Source organism: Macrobrachium nipponense, chromosome 27 (genome assembly GCF_015104395.2).
Source record: "Macrobrachium nipponense isolate FS-2020 chromosome 27, ASM1510439v2, whole genome shotgun sequence".
Lineage (NCBI taxonomy): Eukaryota > Metazoa > Arthropoda > Malacostraca > Decapoda > Palaemonidae > Macrobrachium > Macrobrachium nipponense.
Window position 1 is genome coordinate 22387100 of NC_087216.1, and position 22066 is coordinate 22409165.

At 37.2% G+C, this 22066-nt stretch overlaps 1 protein-coding gene and 1 long non-coding RNA gene across 7 annotated transcripts in view; one reads left to right on the plus strand and one right to left on the minus strand.

Annotated features, from left to right (window-relative positions):
• Positions 1-22066, minus strand: part of LOC135200900 (uncharacterized) — a 486387-nt gene that overhangs the window by 304370 nt on the left and 159951 nt on the right. The window contains exon 3 of the long non-coding RNA XR_010311393.1: positions 8398-8511. This is a non-coding gene — a long non-coding RNA (uncharacterized LOC135200900). The remainder of the gene's footprint in view (positions 1-8397; positions 8512-22066) is intronic.
• The window catches only part of LOC135200898 (glutamate-gated chloride channel-like), a 292745-nt gene that overhangs the window by 247245 nt on the left and 23434 nt on the right, over positions 1-22066 (plus strand). For all 6 annotated transcript variants that reach the window (XM_064229646.1, XM_064229648.1, XM_064229650.1 and 3 more), the window contains 4 exons: positions 6173-6242; positions 6793-6946; positions 8431-8513; positions 17213-17347. In XM_064229646.1, the coding sequence (XP_064085716.1) occupies positions 6173-6242; positions 6793-6946; positions 8431-8513; positions 17213-17347 (442 nt within the window). The remainder of the gene's footprint in view (positions 1-6172; positions 6243-6792; positions 6947-8430; positions 8514-17212; positions 17348-22066) is intronic.

A 22066-nucleotide genomic window follows, 5' to 3' on the forward strand; every position in this document is an offset into this window, starting at 1 on the left:
GAAAGAGGAAAGGGTTTACAAAACACCCCTTTCTTTTCTTGAAAGAGAAAGGATCTACCAAACACCCTTTCTTTGAAATGAAAGAAAAGGACTACAAACACCCTTTCTTTGAAAGAGAAAGGATCTACAAACACCCTTTCTTTGAAAGAGAAAGGATCTACAAACACCCTTTCTTTGAAAGAGAAAGGATCTACAAAACACCCTTTCTTGAATCGAGAAAGATCTACAAACACCCTTTCTTTAAATTTGAAAGAGGAAGGATATACAAATACCCAAATTCTGGAGAGAAAGGGTTTACAAACACCTTTCTTTGAAAGAGAAAGGATCTTACAAACACCCCTTTCTTTGAATGAGAAAGATCACAAACACCCTTTCTTTGAATGAGAAAGGCTCTACCTAAAAACACCCACACACTTTCTTTCTTCCCCTTGAACCATGAGAAAGGATCTTACAAAAACACCCTTTCTTTTAAATTTGACCCCCCCCCCCAAAGAAAGGAAAGGCCAACTATATACAAAAATACCCCTTTTTTCGGATTTGAAACCTAAGAGAAAACAGGGTTTACAAACAACCCACCCTTTCTTTGAAAGAGAAGATCTACAACACCCTTTCTTGAATGTAAAGGATCTACCAAACCCCACCCTTTCTTTGAAATGAGAAAGGATCTACAAAAACCCACCCCTTTCTTTGAAATCGAAAGGGAAATTTATACAATATACCCTTCTGTGAAAGAAGGAAAGGGGGTTTACAAACCCACCCTTTCTTTCTTGAAAGAGGGGGAAAGGATTTCTACAAACCCACCCTTTCTTTTGAAAGTAGAAAGGATCTAACAAACAACCCTTTCTTTATTTGAAAGAGGAAAAGGATATACGAAAAAAGAACCCGTTTCTTGTGAAAGAAAGGAAAGGGTTTACTACAAACAACCCTTTCTTTGAAAAGGAGAAAGGATCTACAAACCCACCCTTTCTTTGAATAAGAAAGGAAATCTTACAAACACCCTTTCTTTGAATAGAAAGGATCTACAAAACACCCTTTCTTTGAAATAGAAAGATCTACAAACACCCTTTCTTTGTGAGAAATATACAAACACCCTTTCTTTGAAAGAGAAAGGGTATTTACACAAACCCCTTTCTTTAATGAAAGGTCTACAAACACCCTTTCTTTGAAAGAGAAAGGATCTACAAACACCCTTTCTTTGAAAGAGAAAGGATCTACAAACACCCTTTCTTTGAAAGAGAAAGGATCTACAAAACCCTCCCTTTCTTTGATAGAAAGGATTTACAAACAAAGATACCCTATTCTTTGAAAGAGGAAGGGTTTACTTTAATCAAACACCCTTTCTTTGAATGAGAAAGGATCTACAAACACCCTTTCTTTGAATGAGAAAGGATCTACAAACACCCTTTCTTTGAAAGAGAAAGGATATACAAATACCCTTTTTTTGAAAGAGAAAGGGTTTACAAACACCCTTTCTTTGAAAGAGAAAGGATCTACAAACACCCTTTCTTTGAATGTGAAAGGATCTACAAACACCCTTTCTTTGAAAGAGAAAGGATCTACAAACACCCTTTCTTTGAAAGAGAAAGGATATACAAATACCCATTCTGTGAAAGAGAAAGGGTTTACAAACACCCTTTCTTTGAAAGAGAAAGGATCTACAAACACCCTTTCTTTGAAAGAGAAAGGATCTACAAACACCCTTTCTTTGAAAGAGAAAGGATATACAAATACCCATTCTGTGAAAGAGAAAGGGTTTACAAACACCCTTTCTTTGAAAGAGAAAGGATCTACAAACACCCTTTCTTTGAAAGAGAAAGGATTTACAAACACCCTTTCTTTGAAAGAGAAAGGATTTACAAACACCCTTTCTTTGAAAGAGAAAGGATATACAAATACCCATTCTGTGAAAGAGAAAGGGTGTTTGTAAGAGAAAGGATTTACAAACACCTTTTCTTTGAAAAAGAAAGAATATACAAACACCCTAGATTTGAAAGAGAAGGGATTTAAACAGTTTCCCTAACAGCCAATCGCCAATGGACCTTTCTAGTCGACATTTGCCATAAATGCCTTTTAACAGGCTGGTCATTTTCACGCCCGTCACTCTCATCATCCATGTTAGTATAAACTCGCCATTTCTACCCCAGACATCAGTCAACCTCTCTCTCTCTCTCTCTCTCTCTCTCTCTCTCTCTCTCTCTCTCTCTCGCTGCTAAAGAATACCATTTATTATATTCATGATCCCTGTCCATCATTCATCAACAGTGTCACCATTAATTAGGCAATTCCAAACTCCAGTGTTTCTCTCTCTCTCTCTCTCTCTCTCTCTCTCTCTCTCTCTCTCTCTCCACGCGGACAGTACAGGAAACCACTCCTCTACTCAACTAATCATTGATCATCCATCAACAACATGACCATCGTTTTTCTCACAAATTTCAAACATCCACGGCTCTCTCTCTCTCTCTCTCTTCTCTCTCTCCTCTCTCTCTCTCTCTCTCTCTCTCTGAGGCGAGCGGTAGGTACGTTCATCTCCAGTTCTTCATTTCTGGCGACCCCCCGGGGGCCGGCCTGGCACAGTGTCCCCTGGGGGTAATGTAAACAAGCCCCTGCCCCAAAAAACAGAACCGGTGAGACGACGAAGGGGGAGGAGCGAGGGTGGAAGGGGGAAGGAGGGAGGGGGGAAGGGAAAAGAGTTTCATTTTTAAGAATTGCTGAGTAGGGACCACGAACCGAACAGAAGAAAAAGCTGGTCATGCGCGGTCCTAATTCTCCCGTGACTCGAGATGATATTCTCTCTCTCTCTCTCTCTCTCTCTCTCTCTCTCTCTCTCTCTCTCTCTCTCTCTCTCTTTTAATAACGGTGGCTGAGGCTTTCGGCTCGTTCCTTTTGCCTCTGCAATTTCTTCTTCTTCTTGCCCTCTTCTCATTGCCTTCCAGACTTCTACTTCTTCTTAGTCTCTCTTCATTCTCTTCCTCCAGAGTTCCTCCACTTCCTTTCCAGACTTCTTCTTCTTCTTCTTCTTTCGAAAGATTTCCTCCTCCTTTGCTCATTCGGGTTTCAGCTTATCCCGGAAAATGAGGGAGACTTTGATTGAAAGTGTATTTTCCTCCTACAATTCATCCAACTTTTTATTTTCTGTGTTCTTTTATACTTGACAGTCTTCAAGAGAATAATTAATGGGAATCTTTTCTGTATATTCCTTTATTCTTGACGTTCGTAAGCAAGATGATGATGATCTCGGGAACGTAAAAATACGTAAAAATACGACGAAAGCATAGGAGGCAATTATTATCTTCGCTTGGGAAATACGCTGATAAATCTAGGGCATGATGAAAAAGATTATCTCTGGGTTATCTAGTTATTATCAGACAACTGAAATGAGGTGCTTCCTGGTACGTTAGAGAGAGAAAGAGAGACTTTCATGTTGAAAGTAATGGTTATCTTGTCATCTCCAACAGATTTCATCATAGCGATACATGAATCGGACTTCATGGCAAAAGTATAAAAATAAACATACTTATTCCCTCCATGACAAGAATTTTACGGATTTTTTTTTTGGACCGAAGTGGAACCCAACAGAGGCAAATTCAATTCGCGTCATTATCATCCAAGTAATTGATTGACAACGGCCAATACTAATTGAGTTGATGAATAATATGAAATGGCTATTTTGTCTCATTAATTCTAGTACTGTTTTATGCCTGATAAGATGAGAGTATTTCATTATGAATTTATACTAAATTACAAAAATACAAATTATTTTCAGTCTTGCCTGGATAACCAAATACTAAACGCGTCATTCTGAACGTATACCGAAAAATAAAATATTAAAAAAATCATTATGAATTTTTCCTGAACGGTGAAACACTCGACGATTCATAAAGAATTCATTGTGAATAATGAATAGACTCGACGAGTCAACTAGAATTTTCACTGAATAATGAAAGCATCTGCAACTTATTAAGAATTCATAATGAATAATGAAACGCTGAACTGCTCATTCAAAATCCTTTTATGATAGATCGTGTTCACTTGATGCGGGAAAAATGGCGTCTTTTGTATTGAAATTAACCTTCGCTATTTTTGTATATGTAAGTCTATGTGGGTTTGTAAGAGTCCAGAGATCCATATCAGGACTCTTGTCCGATTCAGGACGGCTTGATCTAAGCCTTTATCTAAGTCTTCATTATTGTTTTTTTTTTATCTTCAAGACGAAACAAAGACTACGGAAATTAAACTTAAATTAGTGACAATGTTTTTTTTTTCTTCTTTTTTTTTGGTCAGAATTCCTCGGCAGTTTGAAGTCACAATCACATTTTACTATGATATGAATGATTAAACCTAATATCACATTGGTACCAAATAAAATGTGAAATAAAAGAGGAATACTTTCACTTCCTGGACATGAATGAAAACAAGAGGAAATGAACAGATGCTACTGAATAACTACTTTCACTTGATCTGTTTCCTTGTTCTCCCAAGTCCGAGCATGAGTGGAGAAGGCCTTATAAACTGACCACATCTGCATGCGTTTGATCCCTGGGACATACACAACGTGCGCAGGCACAATGACCTGCCCTTGCCTATGGGTGACCCTTCACTTTTAGAGTTCAAGTTTATTCACAGATAAGTAGCTTCACCAAAGTAAGTGGAGGTTACGTAGGCAGAGATGTGATAATCTTTCCAGTTACGAATATCTTACTGGTTTTATTGACGTATAAAAGTATTGTAAACAACAGATATTAACTGATTTAAGTTTGCGTCATCTACATTTAGAAGGAACCGAGTCACTGCCTCAAATCTTTAACAGAATTGTAATTACATTAAATAATAAAAATTATGTACCCTTCCAGTCCTATCTTCAAGATATCCGTGCTCTTACGTAAGTTACTAAAGTACATGCATGATACAGGAGATGGGGCTTATCATGTCGATCTATAAATCTTTATTGATTGGAAAAGAAAATAAAGGGACTCTTGTGTAATCTTTCTTGTTTTACTTTATGTGTGTATATATATTATATATATATATATAGTATATATATATATATATATATATATATATATATACATACATATATATATATATGTATGTATATGTATACATACTTATAACTAATTTGATATATATTATGTTCGTGTGGGTGCATGTGTGTATGTATGCATGACCCAATAAAGTTAAATAAACTTCAGATACACCACACAGTGCATATTATAGCACCGTGTTAGATGACATTAAAAATACATTCTTACGCACACATGTATGTATGTATGAAGAAAGTATGTAGTATATAACCCTGAACACACATGTGTAAACCTGAACACACACATGTGTATGTATGTATGTAAGAAGAATGAATGTAATATAACCGTAAGCATAAAACGTCCTTCGTGGAACATCCACTTCACTTACCTACACAGAAGACCTGTCAACAACAGGTCACTCATCCTACCACCCTCCCCATCCCACACGACCACCCCCACCCTCATTCCCTCCCGCCCTTACACATTACATATAAAGCACCATTCTCCCTCTATGTCTGAAGTTCACCTTATCTTCGTGAACTATAAAATCTATCGTGATTGTCATCTGGTCAGCACAGCCCTTTTCAGGTGTCTCCAGATTCTGTGTCCTACCCAAGACTTACAATTTATGTTGCCTTTTTACTAATTTATCCATTTCCTTGCTCTGCATTGAATTAATGTATTCCTAAATACTCATTCTTTTCACCTGTGATTATTTTTTTTACACACCTTAGGGACAAATATATACTTCGTTCATTCCTGGTCTTGCCTCGTTACAATACAAAGACTACTCTTCACAAGAGCCTTGTCCTTATATAATACATCTTAAAGAGCAGTTGTCTATACATATACTCAAATAAAAAATAAGTATCCATTACATCATCGGAATTTTTTTTATGTACAGGCTAATCAAAACCAAGATTAATAGACAGATATATAAAAATTATTCTAAACTGACATCAAACATAGTTTCCATCCTCTCTTTCATGGAAAAAACGAATAACGAATTTCCTATTCACATACCAAAGCTCACATTACCTCAGATCAGGTAATGACGTGAAGACGCTCTGCCGTATACAAAGAAAGGCGAGAAACGAGTCAGAATAATCGAGAAAACTCATCCATTAACTCCCGATTCTCTTTTTTTTCAGGAATACAGCATTCAGATCACCTTCCGTGAACAATGGCTCGACCATCGACTCACCTTTGACAACATGGAAGGTGAGTTAAGAGCCGAAATCCTCACTGAAATGCAGAGCGTTTTCGCCCTTGTGGGAAAAAGTGAGGCATTCTCGGTGTTAGTTAAATTACGTACTTCCAAGAATGAAAAGCCTTGACCTTCTTCCCCCACCCCGAAACCCCCACCCCTTCATGTTCCCAACCCAAGTCAGCTGCTTCTCTTCTCTCTCGCTCTCTCTCTCTCTCTCTCTCTCTCTCTCTCTCTCTCTCTCTCTCTCTCTATATATATATATATATATATATATATATTATATATATATATATATATATATGTATATATATATATATATATATATATATATGTTATATATTATATATATATATATATATATAATAGAGAGAGAGAGAGAGAGAGAGAGAGAGAGAGAGAGAGAGAGAGGAGAGAGAATGTGTATATATATATTATATAAATATATATAATATATATATATATTGTATATATATTATGTATTATGTGGTATATAAACATCAGATACATTCCCACATTCTAAAGATCTTGACCTTAAAGCTTGACCCTGCTTTCTCCTCCCAGGGCGGATCCAGTACCTGACCTTGACGGAGACCGACATGGTCTGGATGCCTGACTTGTTCTTCAAGAACGAGAAGGAAGGTCACTTCCACAAGATCATCTTGCCCAATTTGTATATCCGTATCTACCCAGACGGCGGCGTCCTGTACAGTATCCGGTAAGCTTAAAGCCTAAGCCTATGTTTGCCCTGGGCTTATCTGCTTGGTTAAAACTTTATTTATTTATTCCTGTATTTATTCACTGATTGACTTATTTATTCATTTATTTATTTACTCATTGCAAATTGTTAAAAGAGGCCACTGAGTTATACTGCTTGTCATGCAGAGTGCCCGACCGAAGCACTGTTTCTCAAAATGGAACTTAATATTGGACCAAGTTTAAGTTAAAGAAGTTAGACAGCTAGGTGAGAAGCCAAAACCAACAGAGAATGGAAAAAAATCCAAAGGCATAAAGCAAAGCAGCAAAGGTCTCTGCAAAGATCCAAAGCACTTTTAGCACCAGTCAACTGTCCCAAATATTCATTTCCTGATTATCATAAGCGCAGTCTGCGATTCTGATCTTTCTGCCATCGTGCCCTGGCAGCCTATCGGTAAGAAATCGAGCGCACTGTTGACCGATAGTTTACCAGAGCTTGAGCATGAGACGATTAGACTTGTCTTGATTACTGTTACAGTGCAAAGAATTTCATTAAAAAAAAAAAATTTGGAGCGGAAACCCATTTGCAAAGCGAGTCTTTCCAAAATAGAATATATATGGAGAGGTAAAAAGAGTGAGAATAAAAATAAAAACATAAATAATGATAAATCAAGCATGCATATAACACATTTCCGAATTTGTTTCATACCTTGAAGTCTATCTACCGAGCAAGAAACCACTGAAATACGCTTATACAGAACATGATTCCAATTCCACTAAACGAAAGAAGGAATATTCTTCTGCTCACCAAGATTACATGCAACAGATTATTGAGTTTTTATTTCCCAGACCTTAAGCATAGTCTTCTAAGAGATAAGACCTTTAGCGCTGAAGAAGACACCACTCAACTAAACGACGTGCTACTTTTTTCTTTTTTTAATTGCCGTGATAACCTGTTTCTTCTCAATCTCTATTTAAAAAATATGTAAAATATCCTCTATGAAGGTATGACGCGGGATGCTACAAGTCCAAATTATTTAAGACACAGTATTTTTAATTATTTTCACTGGAATATCTTTGCTTCCCTGAATACATTAGGATATTTTTAATTATTTTACCTGGAATATCTTTGCTTCCCTCAATACATTAGGAAATAAGTAAAAAAAAGTAGATATTTTTATGTAACGTCAAAAGATACAATTTTCGAATTGGGTAGTGTTGCCCGGGCTATCAGGAATGAAAATGGAACACATCATAATTCCGGAAAAAATTAACGAAATTCATTTCTTTCAGATATATGCCTACATAAAGATTGTTTCCCATCCATTCCCACGAAAAATATATCTACTCTCTCCCAGCCAAAATCATGCACAACCAACGCACAACCACACAAAGTACCCGAGCTTGAAATTCAAATATGAATCATAAAAAAAAGACGAAAAATAGATGAACAGATAAAAACATTGAACTCACGTCTCTTCTTCTTCTTCTTCCTCTCCACGACAGAATCTCGTTGACTTTGTCTTGCCCGATGGACCTGAAGCTCTTCCCCCTCGATCGACAGCAGTGTCAACTCCTTATGGCTTCCTGTGAGTACGAGAGTAAAAAGTTTCCTGATTTTTTCGTCTGTTTGTATTGCATTTGATGTCTAGGCCAGTCTCTTACGACGCTCCTGAATGGCTGTTGATAAGCCAATCACAGGGCAGGAAACTCTCAGTCTCTATCGAGAGCTCACATGGGTTAGGTTCTATGTTCCACCTCTCATGAGGGATACGTCTTCCAAGAGTATCCCTCAGGAGAGGGTGGAACATACATCCTGGCTATGTGAACTCTCGATAGAGACTGAGAGTTTCCAGCCCTGTGATTGGCTTATCAACAGCCATTCAGGAGCGTCGTAAGAGACTGGCCTAGACATCAAATGCACAGTTGATGTGAATCTATTATAGTTGAGGTTTTCGTGGGTTAATAATTATAAGTAGTAGATACTCTGATTCTTTTTTCCCGGTTGAATGTACAGGTTGGTGACGAAAACACCGAGAAAATATTTTTCTGTAAGGTACGTGACAATAATTACTCGTGATAATTATTTATTTATTTATTTTTGCTGCAAAAGATAGGAATCAGGGAATACCTTAATTATATGAAAGGAGTAGGTGGAATAACTAGTTACAATTATGTAACGGGATGGTAGGAAAAATATAAATATAACTTGATGTCACTTGTAAATAACATATGCCTGATGATTAGTCCAGCAGAAAACACTTAACTTGTGACAGGAGCGCGAAATCAGATATTATCGTCTTGGGTTACTCATGTATGTCATATGGATAAAATATATGCATATGATATACAAGGAGGGTTGAAGGAATGCAGATCTTTTCACTTGCTAAGCATAAGCAATATATGCAGCAACTATTGCTCTGGTGGCACACAGTGACATTTGAATCAGGGTGAGACAAAAACCGGTGATTACTGAAGTTTTGTAAGGGGACGTCTTTGTGTAATATTTGATAAATACCTCTACAACTAATTGAAGGCCGTCGAAAGACCTTTTTTGAAGCCTTACAACAAATTATATCCAATCATTTAGTTTATTAACCTACTGAAGCAGCTGTGGATTTAAGAAAAGTTTCCACTTGAAGAAAATGGAAACAAAATAAAGAGGGGGGTGGTACGAAATCGACATATATCAGTAATGAACATATTCTTAAGATAACATAACATTATTTTTTTTTTCCTTTCTGAATAATTAATCATGGAAATTCAATATAGATATTCGCATATAATCATGTTTTTCTTCGTGGTTGAATATCACTAATTATGAAAAAAAAATTCAAAAAACATGATTCAAATCGATAGGCGATAGTTATTTTATTTCAGTGAAAATATCGACATAGCCTGTAATGATTCTCTGAATTTTGAACAGGAAATCAAAGTGGTCATTCACCTGACCCCATTTCACCGCCTCCCACACAGCACACAAATATTAAAATGTCGAAATTGGAGGATGAATAATCTCAACGCTATCAGTTTGTCTGTGCATAATGTTTGTGCAAAGAAAAAAAAATGTGTATAGAGCTGCAATTGCACTGCTTATCGTATATGTTGTTGTTTGTTATTCTTAGTCTTATCCCAAAACGTTCACTTTAGATAACAACGACTAGTTCGTACTATCGCAATCTGAAACACAATGGCACCATGTTGTGGGAAAAACAGTTTCCTTGTATAATTTGTTATTAATTAAAGTAGAATCCCTAAAAATGGCAATCCTCTTTTGCCTTCCAATACCTACTCCATAAACTATACAGTATTGTTATCCTTTTATTTTTGCCAATAATACCAAAGCCTCCAGTTCCCTTTGTTATTACAGTATAGTTCCAGTTCTCTTAAGAAACTTCCCGTGACCATAAAAGAGGATTTCCTCCCCCAAGGGAGTTACAACCATCTTAAACTCATAGAAGTCATTTCCCGATATAACTGTAACTACATGGGGAATAATATTTAGGTGAGATAACTAAGTAGCACAATTTACCTGGTCTATTTGGCAAAACTTTATGTATTTTAAATATGCATAACATCAATTCTTTCTAATGAACACCATATTCTTTGGTCACTTAAATTTTAAGTCAGCGGCCCAGCGGTTGGCTTGCTCAATATGAATAGGGTTCATCTTCTGGGTAATAATAATAATAATAATAATAATAATAATAATAATAATAATAATAATAATAATAATAATAATAATAATAAACAAAACGTATGAACCAGATAGGTATATAACCAAAATTTTTTCATTCTCTCACAGCACATGTTAATACTTCATCTATTTCTGTTATTTTTACAAAAGATACTCCTCATCCCTTCATGCTATTTCCGTGTACCTTCGCGAGAAGTATCGCTCGCTTATTTCCATACCCCCCCCCTCCCCTCCCCCAAGACCCTATCATTCCAAGAACGCATGAAGCCGTTCTTCTGACCACCAAGCACTGTCGTAACAGACACTTCAGAACCTACACGATCTTAGAAGCGTTTCAGATGGAAACACTTCGAACACGCACCTCTCACCGACAGAGAGAGAGAGAGAGAGAGAGAGAGAGAGAGAGAGACCCTTCTTTATTTACATTTTCTTCTTCTTCCTTCTTATCGCAATGAAACGGACACTGGGCACGCAAGCATTCTTTGAGAATGCATGCGAAAAGGATGGTGTTTTTTATTCCTCCCCTCCTCCTTCCCCTTCCCCGCAGGCAGAAGCAGCAGAAACAGCCGGAGGGGCGAGGGGGAATGGAGGGAGGGAGGGAGGGAGAGAGATAGAGAGGGAGAGAGAGGGAGAGTAAAAAAAAAAAAAAAAAACAAAGTATTCTCGCGTGGACCCAAACGGGATTCCACCGCTGGCAAGATGCACCAGAAATTCCATAAACCACATAAAGATGTATGAACCAGGCAGGCGGGCAGCCCACAGAGAGAGAGAGAGAGAGAGAGAGAGAGAGAGAGAGAGAGAGAGAGAGAGCCAGTAAAAGCATTTCTGAAGCAAACGCTGCTGGGTTTCGGTGTTTCCTAAATTGCAATTTTCTTAGCCTGTCTGCCTCGCACTTCTAGGAAGACACCCAGATCGTATCTTTGGTCTTATGCCTAATTAAAGGCTCCACTCCGTTTTGTGAATTTCACGCATCAGTACCAGGAATTTCATCGTAGATTTTGTTGCATTTATGAAATTCAGGCCGTCAAGCCAAGCACTGGGGCACTTTCAGCCATTCAGGAGATCCAGAAAATCAAGGAGATGAAGTCAAACGTCAAGGTGGAACTGGGAGAATTGATAGCCAGAGAAGCTGGACAGCAAGACTGACAGAATGGAAGCTGGAATGGAGGCAAAGTATAAGCCAAACAAGTGGGCTTAAGAGTGTGGTCGAATGGACGCCGCAGACGCCCTCAAGTAATGCCTACAGTGCACCACGTGAGATGCACTGACGGTATAACCCTGTAGGGATATCACTGAATATGATTTGCTAACTGTGTCCTTGATATACTGATTGCCGGCGTGCTCTTAAATATTCCCGAGTGAGGGCCATCGTAAATCGTTTTCCCAAATTGCAGCCATTCTGCAAAGACACATTTATGACGATATATTTGGTTCTTCCTAACCATTAAGAGGCAGTGAATCAGATGACTCTTTCTGGTATTCAAGGTTAAGGAAATCATGAAAAAAAAAGGTGATGCATTTGCCAATATCTGTCTGTCTGTATGTCCGTTTACCTTCTATAAAATCAAGCCGATATATAGACAATATGTCGCTTAAATCCTCACGATATAAAGATTACAAAGGAACAAAAATTCTTGACAAATAAGATGAACTCTCTCTCAGGAACGCAGAATGTTATAGTGTGCTTTTATTGGATTCGTAAATGCAAAAGTAAAACAATAACATACAACTTAATTAGCTAAAGTGGGACTTCTGGTAATGCCTAACAGCCAAAGATAAGCAGTTTATTTGATAATTTTCCTTCTGATTTGAGGGATTTCTGGCGATTTTATTTCAACAAGAGTAAAAATGCATTAACATAAATGAGATTCTAAATTAAAATTCCCAACTAACCAGTCTTCCATATTGACATAGAGAAGGAATGGAAGAGGATTGATCTAGGTAATAATCATTGTTTTTCTCCACAATTTGGGCTTAATTTTCAAAGAGTTTTGCTAACATTTTAGTGAAATACCTAAATAATTCTTATCACATGCACTCACACACACACGCACACAGATTGTATTTGCCATTATATAATCCATAATGTTCAGAAATAAAAGCATGTGAACTATTTCTTACGCATCCACAAACCTTTCAAATTATTCCTTTTCGGAAAGTTTATAAAAATAAAAATATACTTAAGCTTTTTTTGCAAAGGTGATAAAAAAAATAATAAGGCGCTTACAGCCACGATACCTTAACACAATAAGCATAACCAATATTTACGTGGCCGTTCATTTTTCGCATCAACAAAAGTCGACTGAAAAGCGAAGCAAGACGGTTCGAAGAAGAAGGAGCGCGCATGCGCGGTATCCACTTAATCCATAAATTTCATCACCCTTCAGGCAAGAAGAAGAAGAAGAAAGAGATGCGGCGAATGAAAACAAATGAAGCGGGGAGGGAGGGAGGGAGGGAGGGAGGGAGAGAAGAAGACGCGAAAAATAAGGCAGCAGCAGCGGACTAAAAGAGGAATAAGCAGAGGAGGAGGCGAGAAGAGGAAAGAGAAAGAAAAGCAGAGACAAGAGAAAAAGAAATGAATAAACGATTGGGAAGAGGGGAAGCGAAAAAAAAGAATATAAAAAGAAAGAGCAGAGGAGGAAGAACCAAATGGAAAGGGAAATGCGGGGAAAAAGGAAAAGAGAAAATAAGGAAAAAGAAGAATCAAAATATATAACATAAAAGAGGAAAACACGATTAAGAGGCTATGCTACCCCCAGCATTAAGAACACTTAAATATTCAGCCTTGTTCTCGTGAACCAATCTATTTATCTGCCATGCCACGTCTCTCTCTCTCTCTCTCTCTCTCTCTCTCTCTCTCTCCTGCTTTTATTTTTCTTTTCACTCGGGGAAAACTCCCACCAGACTTTTTCAAACGACCTCTTTTGTTTTCATTTACGAAAAACTTACTTCTGCACTTTCGGTATCTTTGTAGATTTGTCTCTGAGGAGAGAGAGAGAGAGAGAGAGAGAGAGAGAGAGAGAGAGAGAGAGAGACTCAGTCAGCGCTTTCTCTTTGCTTGAATATCTGTTTCCCCTAAATTTCTATTGCGTACTTCTTTCTCTTGGTATTCTGGAAGTTCCTATGTTTACTTGTTTATTTCCTTTTTGTGCATCCTCTTCCTAATACAATCCTCTTTGCAATTGAATCATTCACTCACATTTGTATCTATTTATCAATTTGTAATCATTCTTGTTTAAACAGTAATCTCGTCTTTCAGTCAAGTCTCTCTCCTCTCTTCTTCTTCTTCTTCTTCTTCTTCCTCTTCTTCTTCTTCGCACACAGAATAAGTGAGAATTTTCCACTGCGGTTCACTCTTCTCTCTTCACTCTCTTCTTCTTCTTCTTCTTCTTTCTTCTTCTGCACACAGAATAAGAGGAATTTTCCACTGCGTTTCTGTCTCCGTCTCCTTCTTTTTCTCCTTCCTTTACAGCCAGAATCATCAGCCACTTCTATCTCATTATCTCTTTCCCGGCTATTTTGTATAATGTCAAAGTTGACTCACTCCACGCCCGGTAGGACATAGAACTTTGCTGGTCTTTTCGCGTATATAATCTCCATCTGATTTACAACCCCCGGGGCAATGGCGTCTTTATCACGCAACGGGTGAGTGGCCAGGCTCCCGTTTGCTCACCCCCTGCCGCTACGTAATAGGCGGCAACAGTGATGATATGACGGGGATTTAGGTTTTCTTGATTGCTAAAAGGGAGTTATTTCTCTCTCTCTCTCTCTCTCTCTCTCTCTCTCTCTCTCTCTCTCTCTCTCTCTCGCTTTTATTCCAGTGGGAAATAGTATTGATATTGCAACATTACTTATTATTTATACTATCCCTCTCTCTCTCTCTCTCTCTCTCTCTCGTTTTTATTCCAGAGGAAAACAGCAATGATATTGCAGCATTGTTATTCATTCTCTCTCTCTTCTCTCTCTCTCGTCTCTCTCTCTCTCTCTCTCTCTCTTGCTCTCTCTCTCTCTCTCCTCTCTCTCTCGTTGGGAAATCGTATTAATATTGCAACATTAAATATTATTTATTTATTCTCTCTCTCTCTCTCTCTCTCTCTCTCTCTCTCTCTCTCTCTCTCTCTCTCTCTCTCAGGAATAATACTGATGTAGCAACAATAATTATTACCTATTCTAACCATTCTAATGTCGTAATTGCGGTGAAGCCTGAATAATTAAAAATAATAAGATTCTCCACTGTGATGACACCTGGCAATTTTTAGAGACGGTGTGTACAAGTATTCTTAATTTTAAGCACTAGTATCTATAAATAATTTTAATCTTAAGCACGTAATTGCATTCCACAGCCTTTAAATAAACATATTTCATGAAACAATGATAATAGACAGCCTTGGCTTTGAAATGATGATAAAAGCGTTTACTAATACTGATATTACAACAACAACAACAACTACTACTACTACTACTACTACTATAATTATTATTATTAATCTAAAGGAACAAATAACTTTACAGAAAAGCCTCTATATCATTAAATTTCAAAGCAGAGACGAAAACATGCAAAAAAAAGGCTAATATTAACCAATAAAATATAAGTAAAAAAAAAATTACATAAAAAAGTCCTATTAACTAAAGGAAAGGTACATTAAGACTAGAGAGAGAGAGAGAGAGAGAGAGAGAGAGAGAGATAGGGCGCTGCTCGCAAGCCATTCAAGATAATTTCTTGTTTAAGTGGACGAGGAAGCTTTAAGCTTTGTTAGCAGTTAATTTATCGCTCTAATTATTGTTGATTTTCATTACGGGGAGTTTTATGCACCTCTCATTTTAGCGCAATTAATTTCACACACGATTCTTTTTCCATTAGACTACCTAATTGAATGTCACTGATGAAACTAACATATGGATAACGGCGTGATAATTAGTTCGCTTTTTTATCTCAAGTGAACTCCTCGTAGTTTTGTAATAACAGGGAGTGTGAAACTATACGTAAGTTTGTGTGTGTATGTAGGTATATATATAATATACACGCATTAACCTACAAATGCCCTTTATTATCTAATAATTCGCTCTACCACGGAACTAATATATTTTCATAATATAAGTTAACCGAAGGTTAACATATATGAATATATGTTAATTCCGAGGTAGAGCGAATTAGATATTAAAGGACATTTGTAACTTAATGATTACATATGAATTTAGGTGATATGGTAAGACTCATATAACATACATGGGTGTGTGTATATATAATATACATACATACATACATATATATATATATATATATATATATATATATATATATTTTTTTTTTTTTTTTTTTTTTTTTTTTACGTGGCTAGGAACCAATTTGTCACCTAGCAACGGACCTACAGCTTATCGTGGGATCCGAACCACACTATATCGAGAAATAAAATTTCTATCACCAGAAATAAATTCCTCTGATTCCACGTGGCCGAGCCGGGGATTCGAACTTTGGACCACCGGATTGGCAGCCGAGCGCGAAAAACCACTTGTCCAGCGAAGGAACTTTGGCTGAACTTTATATATATATATATATATATATATATATATATATATATATATATATATATATATATTATAAAGTTCAGCCAAAGTTCCTCGCTGGACAGTGGTTTTCGCGCTCAGGCTGCCAATCCGGTGGTCCAAAAGTTCGAATCCCAGGCTCGGCCAACGTGGAATCAGAGGAATTTATTTTCTGGTGATAGAAATTTATTTCTCGATATAGTGTGGTTCGGATCCCACGCTAAGCTGTAATGGTCCGTTCGTTGCTAGGTGACAAATTGGTTCCTAGCCGCGTAAAAATATCTAATCCTTCGGGCCAGCCCTAGGAGAGCTGTTAATCAGCTCAGTCGTCTGTAAAACTAAGATATACTTAACTTTTTCAGCCAAAGTGACCTCACTTCAACCTCCAAACATTAGTAGAACTCCTTAAAATTCTGGGGTGCAATTGCCAACGAAAACCTTGAATTCGAAGGGAAACAGACAAATAAGTTCCTTAGTAACATTCGAATCTACAGAATTTAAAAAAGTTAGGTTATAGCTAAACCGACATCTAATTTCGAAAATTAACATTTAAATATCTTACCGGCGTTTCTTCGTCTAATCTCTGTTCTTCATGAATAAGCATCCCTAACCTTAATAAGCATCTTATTTATCCTTGCTGAGGAGAGGAATGGATGACCTTCGTATCTCTCTCTCTCTCTCTCTCTCTCTCTCTCTCTCTCTCTCTCTCTCTCTCTCGGGTTTTAAGGACATACAACCGCCAAGCGCTTCTTGAAAACATTTCAAGAATTCTACTTTAAATTGGATCCCCTGAGTCTCGTTTTCAGCTCACTCATTCCATTCCGCAATGGTCCAGGAGTTTAATATTGTTTAGTTTTGCTTTCCAGTTTCTCGCGAGAGCTATTATCTAGCTTTAGTCACTTTGAATGATATTCACATCTTCGTTCCTCCTCGATTAGGTTGGTAGAACATGGAGAAACATTCTTCATTTAGTTCCTCTTCAACTGGGGTTCTATCTTACGCGAAATCTTTAAAAGAATTAATCTTCTCTATTTTCTCTCTTTCCAGACGGCTGGACGACAGAGGACTTGGTGTTCCTCTGGAAGGACGTCGAACCCGTGCAGGTCACAAAGAACCTACACCTACCACGTTTCACGCTGGAAAAATTCATCACCGATTACTGCAACAGCAAGACCAATACTGGTGAGTCAACGCACAGGTTTCCTGAGGTAACAATGGAACCTGCTCGGAGGTGGCTTCCGTTCTCTCTGTACTGGATGTGGTCATATTTTTCTTGACATTATTATACTAAGTCGCCGATATGGAGCACTTTCCTCTGCATACTTTCAATAAATACAGTTTACAGAAATCCTCACGTATAAATATACATTGAAGATATACATCTGCCTGGTGAGATTAGGCTTCATAATGGAAGGTGAGCTCTATAATTTGCCAAAAGTTAGGAAAAGCAGCAATTACAGGCTATTTGCAGCTTACATGATGAAGGATTCTCATCATTAGTGACCTAATTAGCTGTTTGGATGGGAATATATATCAGTGGGACCAAAGATTTCAAGACTAACGTTGAAGTTAATTTTTCTAATAATGTTTAGATATTTGTCCTGCGCAGGACTAGACTTTTTCATAAGGTAAGTGAAATGAGGTTAATACCGGCTTAACACACGGTGATAGAATATGAACTGACACGCGTAGTTTTTACTTTTTTATTTTTTATTACTTGAGCCTGTATTAAAGTTAATTCTAGATTTCACCCGAATAAGAATTAAATTCTAGATTGTCCTTATTACGCATGTCCAGTCTTAAAATATAGCAATATAAGCGCACTTACACCTTCTTATGAACTTACTATGACTGTAACAAAAACATTCAGGTTTTAGATAGATAAAAGGCACGTCGTTGCAGCTATATCAGACACAGAAGCACTGGATTACTGAGATCTTTCATCTGGGGAAATCAACAGAGAGAGAGAGAGAGAGAGAGAGAGAGAGAGAGAGAGAGAGAGAGAGAGAGAGAGAGAGAGTATGGGTATTGTTATATCCTACACAGAAGGACGATATCAAGCGTCCTTAAGCTCACTGTGGTGTAAACTAACTTTGCTGTTCTATTTTAAAGGAAAATTTACACAAGTATAATGTATGAAATATCCCAGTAACGCAGTGTTTCGTATAATTAGTTCATATGTAAGCATACGCGCGCATGCATGCAGAATAAAACACACAAACCCACAAGTAAATTAGGCAAACAATAGAGTGGTATAAGCTGTAAGAGGAAAGACCTATATTCACACACACAAAGTCACCTCGTGCAAGTCTTTCGCCCCACCACACACACGTAAGACCATTCGTCAACCGCCCTCCTAACACGGCCTCACAAATTATATATAAGTCATTTCTAAGCTCTTCTTTATATTTTGCAGCATACACCTCTGCCTACGCCCTTTTCTTCCTCTTCTTCTTCGTCCTATCGTAAGTCGGGAAGCGGGAAATTGCATGAAAATGTAATTAAGATATTGACTTTTGTTTCAGGAGCATCCGTCTGACCTCTGTTTTATTTTTTCTCTCTTTATTTTTTAGTCTGCTCTAGCAGCTCTCTCACAGAAACAGACACAGGCAGACATACATAGACTCGTCAGATCATCTCTTTCACCATTACATACGTGCCTCCCGGCAACCCCTTGACATTTAGAGATGCCTACGCAAACTCTTTCCTCAGGGACTTCATCACAGTGTTTATATCTATGACGTCATGACATACTGGATATCTGTGATGTCATTCTCATAGTCTTTGACCTGATGTGAATTGCGTCTACATCTTTCGTGAACAACATACATAAGAGGAATTGTTCTCTGTAAAAGTGTTTTATTTTTTTTCTCACGTGTTTGAAGTGTCCTAAACTCTGCCTATATATTTCGTGAATCCTATAGATAAGGGAATTGTTCTTTCTGGGGCGGGGAATATTTTCATAAAAAGTGGCTTTTTTTTTTTTTTGCATGTTCTTTGAAGTGTCGTAAACCCTACCTACATCTTTCGTGAACCCTATACATAAGGGGAATTGTTCGTCTCTGCGAATACTTCTTATAAAAAAGCTGGATTTTTATTTATTTATTTATTTTTTTTTTTTTTTTTTTTTTTTTTTTTGCTCTCTCGAATATCTTTTGCTAAAAGGCGTCAGGTCCAAAGAATTTCAAGTTATTCAAGAAAGTTTTCTTATTTCTTCGTGAGATAAAAGTGAAGGGAAAGTTTTGCCTTCAAAGCGGAAGCTGGGGGGGGGGGGGGGGTTGAATCATATCCCAAGATAAAAAAAAAATTATGCAGTCATTTTACCTAAAATTTATTCAGTAAATATTTTGCTTCGTAAGATTTAGCGTTCGACAGAACGTCACTATTTTTTAAAAAGAACTTAGATTTCTGTTTATGCAACTTTTTCTGCAGCAATTTTGCCACTTGAATAGAATTATGTAGATCTCTGCAGTTCACCTGGTCACGTCTTTCGAACCTAATGTGAATTCAGAACATCATCTCAATACATATATAATAAATTAATATGTAAATATATATGTTATTACATATTCACCAATAGTAAAGAAGGGATCATACAACAGCAATACCCCTGTAATCAAATAATGTACACAGTACACAGTATCTTTGACATAAAAGTTAATTGAAATCATTACCCTTTTCATAGCGCAATGAATTTTGAATTTCTGGTTAATGATGGCCACAGTTTAATCATTTTTCCAGGTAAATGTCCTGAAAATAAAATCACTTTCATAATGCCATGAATTTTGAATTTCTGGATATTTTCCACGAAGTCCCGGCCGCTTATAAACAAAAAAGGATTTCATAGCAAATATTAATTTAGTTGTTTATAATGACAATAAGAATCTATAAAAGTAAATATTTACTCAAAAACAAGTTGAAGAAAAATATCATTATTATTCCCTCAAATTAGAAGCTTCATTTTTACTGTAAATTACTAAGCGTTGATTTGTGGAATAAAGTTACAACCCCCTTGACATTAATCCTAACATCATCGTCAAATCAACTGTAGACAATTTTTCTTTACCAATCAATTATACGATAATACTCCTGCCAACGTTTGTCAAAGAACTGCATATAGTTACAAGCAGATTTTCTTAATCAATTGTATATCGTTTATGTGTAGAGACAAGAGACCTAAGGACAATACTGGTACATAAATTAGGACATAATATCTGTACAAGCTTATTTTATTGATTTCCTTGATTCTTTCTATTATTTTACGTATTCCAAATTTCAAGGGACGTTCACTTAACATTAAAACACTTTCATTCACTGTTTAAAAAATTCTTTACTGGGAATAAAAAGGTTATGTTCTGTTATAGTTACATTATCTATTCTCGCTCTCTCTCCTGCATCCTCTCTCTTCTCTCTCTCCTCTCTCTCTCTTCGCTTCAAATCGTTCCATCCCAATTATGTTTTATATACAAAATGAAGTTTCCTATTTAAGTAAAAATAACATGCTGCTTATTCTATCTATGGTGTTTTGTTCGGTTTCTTTTTGTGTTTTTATGCGGTATATTGTCATCAAGAATTCTTTTGCTTTATGGTGAACTACCAACTGTTTTTTTTACTAAATATTTTATATATTTAGTATTTTATATAACTTAATATATCTAAGTGTGTGCATGTATCATTCCTCGACTAAACTGTGGTATTAACATGTACTTAATTTCCAGATCTCAAGTTAACATAAGTCTCTTTTTAAAAGAATTTTCTCTAGACCTCAGGACAAAATATAGCCTGATATTCCCTGACTATATAACCTGAATTCATTTTCCAGTATATTCCAGCTGACCTGGAATGCAAGAGAAAACATAACCTGTCTTCTTAATTAATGAGCTTCTTATCTAACAGAACACGAGCTCTTTTTCCCTTTACAGCAACTTTATATTCACCCTTCGTCGCTCCCACTTCAGTTCCTCTTATCTCCTCATTCTTTCTTTCTCTGAGAATTACCTTTTCCTTCCATCCATCTCCGTTCCTGTTGAATTTCCCTTTCTGTAATCCCTCTCCTTCTTTCGTCTAAACATTCCTAAAGTTTTACTTTATCTTAGTCCTCTCTTTCTTGCATGCCTTCTGCATTTATTCCTTCCTCTGCTATTTATAATACGAAATCCTTATTTTCATATTCGCTCCCAATTTCCTTGTCTCTCCATTTACTCATCATTCCAAAGGCTTCTTTCATATATTCCTCTCGCAATGTTGACATTACTCAGGACACAGGAGTCTTTTCATTTCCTTCCTCGGTTGTCTTTACTTTTAACTTTCTTTATACACTGATCTCTACTTACTCTATTTTAAAAATTCCCCTTTTTTTTCTTTTCCTTGTTCATCCGTCATTCCTTAATCTCAATTTCCTCTTATTCTTTACTCGTTTAGGTTCCATCAACCTAGCTGAAAATTTTTCATTGAATTCTCTCTCTCTCTCTCTCTCTCTCTCTCTCTCTGAGTAAACATTACATTCTATCTAGAACGTAACTGACACAATTTAGTAATCCATTCCCTTCTTTCCAGATTTCCTAACCTTTCGTTCTCCCAAAATAATAAGTCTAGATCTTTTCCTGACTCCCTCCTTTAGCTGCAGATCCCCTTATTTCTCCCACCCCCTTCCTCTCTCCGCTCTTTCCCCACCCCCCCTCCTCCTCGTCCTTCTTCCCTCCTCCTCCTCCTCCTGCTCTTTTTACCTCCTACTCCTCCTCCTGCCTCCCCCCATTTCCCCCCTACTCCTCTCCCCCTCCTCCCCTCCTCCCCTCCTGCTCTTTCCCCACCCACCTCCTACTCCTCCTCCTTCTTTCCCCCTCCTCCTCCTACTCCATCTTTGACTGTACAGAACACAAACACGCGAAGGGCCACGGACGA